This window comes from Amphibalanus amphitrite, unplaced genomic scaffold (genome assembly GCF_019059575.1).
Source record: "Amphibalanus amphitrite isolate SeventyFive unplaced genomic scaffold, NRLGWU_Aamphi_draft 001813F_arrow, whole genome shotgun sequence".
Classification (NCBI taxonomy): domain Eukaryota; kingdom Metazoa; phylum Arthropoda; class Thecostraca; order Balanomorpha; family Balanidae; genus Amphibalanus; species Amphibalanus amphitrite.
In genome coordinates, this window is record NW_024883306.1 from 66,773 (window position 1) to 71,972 (window position 5,200).

Consider the following 5,200-nt stretch of genomic DNA (forward strand, 5'->3'; position numbering starts at 1 on the left):
CCGTGTCATGAAAGGAAATAGAGAGCAGCACATCGTCCGATTTATTTATTGCATCTTGGGGCGCCAACTGCACAGATCAAACAGCCATTCAATGGCATAAATGACTGGTAGGGCAGGCCACAGGCGACCCGTTGGATCTCAATCATACACGGGATGTATGGTTACAGGCCCTCACAAAGACGACACGGTGTCTGCTCGCCACGAGGCCTAATCTCTATCGGTAGACCTAATGGGCCACCGGTGGTATCGAGCAGGGATGGGCCGCACTCAGTCGGCAACATGGCACAATGCGCCTCCACCGATTCGACGGGTTTCAGGTGTTCGCCAAATGAGTGGGCGAAACCGAGGCTCAATTCGCCGACTGAACGAGCCAAATTCCTGGCATCCACATTACTCGTCTTCAAGCGTCAGTAAAAGCCAGTTAAATCTGTCAATTAACTGACATAACACAAATCTGGCATTCAAATGGGCAAATGCAACAAAAACAGCGCCTTCATGCATAACACACGCTCGCCCTGCGTGACTTCACCACTATCACAAATCGTTCTCAACCAAGCTCGTCACGAGCAGCAAAGTCGGCTTACAACTTCTCAAACAAGTTCGCTGACCATGATACTGGTATGAAGCAGGGCTGCGGAGTCGGAGTCGGAGTCGGAGTCGGTCGGAGTCGACAGTTGTGACCGGAGTCGGAGTCTGAGTCGGAGTCGATTTTAGAAACCCGAGTCGGAGTCGGAGTCGGAGTCACCGAAAATCTGTCGACTCCGCAGCCCTGCTAGGTCTGCGGAGTCGGAGTCGGGAGTTGGAGTCGGTCGGAGTCGACAATTCTGCCCGGAGTCGGAGTTGGAGTCGGAGCTGGTTTTTGAAAGCCGGAGTCGGAGTCGGAGTCGCCGAAAATCCATCGACTCCGCAGCCCTGGTTTGAAGCATAACAAATGCTTGGAGCTGGATATTTTTTACTGCCTGACTACAATAATAACTGTTGTCAGTGACATAGCCGCAGCGACCCAGAAATAAATCAGCTATACACATTGCGAACTAGCTGACAAAAGCAGCCACAATCAAGCTCAACCTCACAAATGAAATGACTAATCACGCAGACTGATACCAAGTGCTTTTAATTGCACCAACGGCTCATTACAGGCCACGCATATCCTAAATCTTTCGTTCACGCATTCCTCGCTGCTCAATAGGTACTGGCCTGCCATCAACGTGGCCCAGACATATTTCTCTGACTTCCTATAGCTAACCCTCTCAAAACTGGTCTCGGTACCTATCGAATCCCGCGTACCGATCGAACTCGGCGGCATACCGATCATACCTATCAGCCGCCGGCGTCAGAGGAGTGCGCACCTCCCTCCACCGACCGTCGAGCTCGGAGTCGTCGGGCTCTCCTGCGCCGGGGATCCCTGACACGGGTGTTTCCAGCATCTGCGTCAGGTTGTCCCTAGAGGCGGCTCCTGAGGGCGGCGGCTGATCGGCAGCCAGCAGCGCCACCTGGCCGATTATCCAGCGAGCCGCGTACAGCGCCGCAGCGTGCGTAGCCGCCTGAGCCGCCAGTGTACCGATTCCCTTGTACAGACCCGACACGCCCTCGTCTTCTAGGATGGTGAAGAAGCAGTCGAGGGCACCCTCGTAGCGCGTGCTGACGGGCAGCACCGAGGACCCTGTGTCCAGGTTGTCCACGATGGAGCGCGTGCCCTGCAGCTGCAGCCGGTGCAGCACCGTCTCCAGCGGGTAGAGCAGCAGGTCGGCCGAGTAGCGACCCACCGCCGCCACGGCCAGCTGCTGGTGGCACCTGTCCAGGGGCTGACGCGCGCGCGGCACCGCCCCGCGTCGCCGCTCGGCTCGGTCACGTAGGATGCGGAGCACAGCAGAGGCGACCTCGGCGCCGATAGCGCTCAGGATGTAGTGCAGGATACCGTGCAGAGCAGCCGGTACGACCAGGGTCCACACTGGCAGCAGACGCCCGCCGCTGTACGGCGTCAGACCGGCCACGGCGCGGAACGCTCCCTCTGTGAACACGTCCAGCACGCCCGGCCGCTCGCTGGCCACCTCCGACTGTACCGACTCTGTCAGACTCGCTGCCGAGAACGGAGCCGCGGCGATCAGGCCGGCCGTCTTCAGCAGTAGGTGGCGGCCGGCCTGGCGCGCAGAGCTGCCGCGGGCCAGCTCCCGCGGCCAGGGTGCCACCTTGCTCACCAGATCCTCAGCGGCCAGTCGGAGGCCCTTCACGATCACCGCACTCCCCAGTCCCTTCCAGAGAACCCCCAGTCCCTGATGGCGGTGTAGGTTGAACAACACCGGCGCTAGAGTGACCGGCGTCAGGTGGTAGCGACGGGCAGTGGCATTCACCTGACACTGCCGGCGCAGCACCACAAACGGGTGCGTCAGAACGTGCTCCACAATCAGTCCGGCCGCGTTCGTGGCCACCACCAGGTACTGGGTGTTGGGGGAGGTGGCCGGCTCGGTCGTCTGCTCGGGCAGGGGGAGGGACGTTGGGCGAGCACTGCCCCCCGCCCGACGCTCCGGCAGACGACGCTCCCAGAACGGAGAGTCTTCCCCGCGTGCTGCCATGTAGAACTTGTAGTCGTCCAGGCCAGCCATAGGGGGCGCTAGTAGTTCAACGAGGGGGTGTAGAAAAGAAAAGTGATCATCCGAAATTTGATTGCTATATCTTGATGTCAAACATCACCCTGATAAAGGAAGTGAAGTGACTATATTGTGAAATAATTTTCTCTACAGAAGTACTTTTGCTTGAACCTGAAAAATAAAATACCACTGGTTACACAGAGGTGAAAGCAACACAAGTTTAGCCACAATTAAGCCTGGCTAAGCTGCTAGTCAGTGTCCCCCGACGGCTCTTTCCAGTTTGTTGACCCCATGGTGCAATCAATTATCAAACCACAATCTGATGGAAAGTAAAACTGTGGCTGCCAAATATTTCAGCCCTAGGTAACTCAGATTGAACTTTGAAGTTTATTGTAGGAAAAAATGCATGCTTATAATCATTCAGCTCTGCACTTTGCAATGTCCAGCAATGTGCAATAAGCTTTTATAGCTGATCTTATCATCTTTGTAACTATGGGTGTAAGTTTCTGCCTCATTGTGGGTGCCCAACTCACCAAGCTCTACCAATTCCATGCAGGCTTGGCCTTTGTAGCTGCATCAGACAGTCCAGGACCCAGGTCAAGGTGACTGACCCATGACCCCATGACCCCAGGCCCAGCCGGTAAATGTCAAGTTTAAGTCCTAAGAAGATTTCATTGATAAATTTTTCATATTTTTACATTATTTGACATCCTGAATCCAAAAATGATACTCATATGTCTCGCAAATAAAAGAAAAAAACATAATCAAACCTGACCTAACCTTACCTACTTACCTATAACCTACCAACCTACAACCTACAAACCTACCCTAACCTAACCTAACCTACAAACCTACCTACCTACAACCTAAAACCTACAAACCTACAACCTAACCTAACCTAAAACCTAAAATTTTTGCTGTTTCATATTCGTATCAGAAGCGCCACAATTGTAGTTAGGACCTAAACTTGACATATACCCACAGCCTACGGTTTTGTAATGCTCATTGCTGGGGCCCCCATAACTCAGCAGAACTGGACCCTCATGCACATCAAAAATAAATCGAAATGGCTGAAATTTAAGTGAGTGCCCAAGGATAATTGAATTTTGAATCCAATTGGATTATTGGAAAGACTAAAAGAAGCCTACGAATTCACTGACAATGTGAATCCTAATCCATATGACAGTACTCATTCAAAGGGCAAACTCATCAGTCATCACCATCACCTACATAATGACACTTTGGATATAAAAATAATGTATTGTGGTAATGATGTAGGTAGTAAAACATTAGAAGAAGTTTTAGATTGAAAAATATAACATTTTACATTTTGAGCAAAATTTTAAACAATAGAAATCACCAACTGCTGACATTTTTGACCAATTGTGCACGCAAATTTTGTCAACAATGTGGAAACAATAATGTTTATGTGAACACTATCAGCAATTTCAGAGGCCGGTTTTACCAACAGAAAAATAGTCTCCTGCAGGAATTTTCTGCCTTAGCCCTTAAGACCGCTTCACATATGAACCAAAAATGGTAGACCTATCCGCTTACGTGCTCAGCACGCCTACTATGTGTATGCATGTGAAGCAGTCTTAGGGAAGGAAAAATTCCAGCAGGCGGCTATTTTTCTGGTGGTCAAACTGGCCTCTGATCATATTCTTCGCACCAGCATCTTTTTTCCGCTCCCGGAAGCGACGCCATTTCAATGTTGATGTAATTCATAATCCAATATTTTCTACTAGAAGCACGACCCATTAAATTAATGCTCTTTATAAGGACAATTTTCTCTTATTAAAATTACAGCCTATGAAATTGATATTAACCCATATAAAAATAAATATTATACCCACCACAAAACACTAATATCAATATCAACCGCGCGCAACACTGCGCGAATTTTTGCATCACGTTCGTCTCTGTTGCGCAAATAAACATTCAATACAAATAGAGATGGGAATCGTTTCGAAAGCACAGCGGCCATTCCATTTTTTGGCTACTCGACAAGTGATTGAAGCTCGATTGTGTTGGATTGTAATTTACAGGGGCCATTTATCAATCAAAATAATAAAAAAATCATTGACATCCAAGATTTTGGTACCATTTTTTAATTACGCTTCACTAAATGTTTTAGAACTGCAAGTTTTCCGCCAGAAAACACGGCGAATAGACCATAGGCACCAATGTCCAATAATAAGCCCCGATTGAAAGGTCTTTTGACGGATCAAGAAATTGGATGATACCAGTTGGGACGTTTCCCCAATCCCCAAAACGCTTTCGAATTTCCTAAAACTAGGACCTCACTTGTTTACAGTTTTCGCGTCACTAAGGAATGACAAAAGCTTTGATTTCACTGCCAAGTTCGGAGGCGCTAAGAAGAGCAAATGACCAATATGCCCCTCCTCCTGCCCCCTCTACCATTGTAATTGTCGTGCCTGACTGAGGCACAAAATATAATTTTCTTATGAACGATATACCTTGTCAGTGGAAACCAGTTACCAGGCCGTATTTGAATCATTGATCAATAGCTGCCAGGTACCGGTTCGTGTGCCTCAGGAGTCACGAGGCGTTGTGACCAAGTATTTGCTTGATATTTTGAACTAAACGCA

At 49.5% G+C, this 5,200-nt stretch overlaps 1 protein-coding gene across 2 annotated transcripts; it reads right to left on the reverse strand.

Moving 5' to 3' along the window:
- Positions 1-26: 26 nt before the first annotated feature.
- Positions 27-4,513, reverse strand: LOC122375303 (solute carrier family 25 member 46-like). Of its 2 annotated transcripts, XR_006255376.1 has the most exons (3): positions 4,445-4,513; positions 913-2,759; positions 27-615 (listed from the first exon to the last, which is right to left on the reverse strand). XR_006255376.1 is itself a non-coding variant. In XM_043354610.1 (2 exons), the coding sequence occupies exon 2, from the start codon at positions 2,601-2,603 to the stop codon at positions 1,251-1,253; it is 1,353 nt and encodes a 450-aa protein (XP_043210545.1). In that variant the 5' UTR covers positions 2,604-2,759; positions 4,445-4,513; the 3' UTR covers positions 27-1,250. The 2 variants fall into 2 exon arrangements, 1 of the variants encoding a protein (XP_043210545.1); XM_043354610.1 differs by having other exon boundaries at positions 27-2,759.
- Between the last annotated feature and the right edge of the window lie 687 nt (positions 4,514-5,200).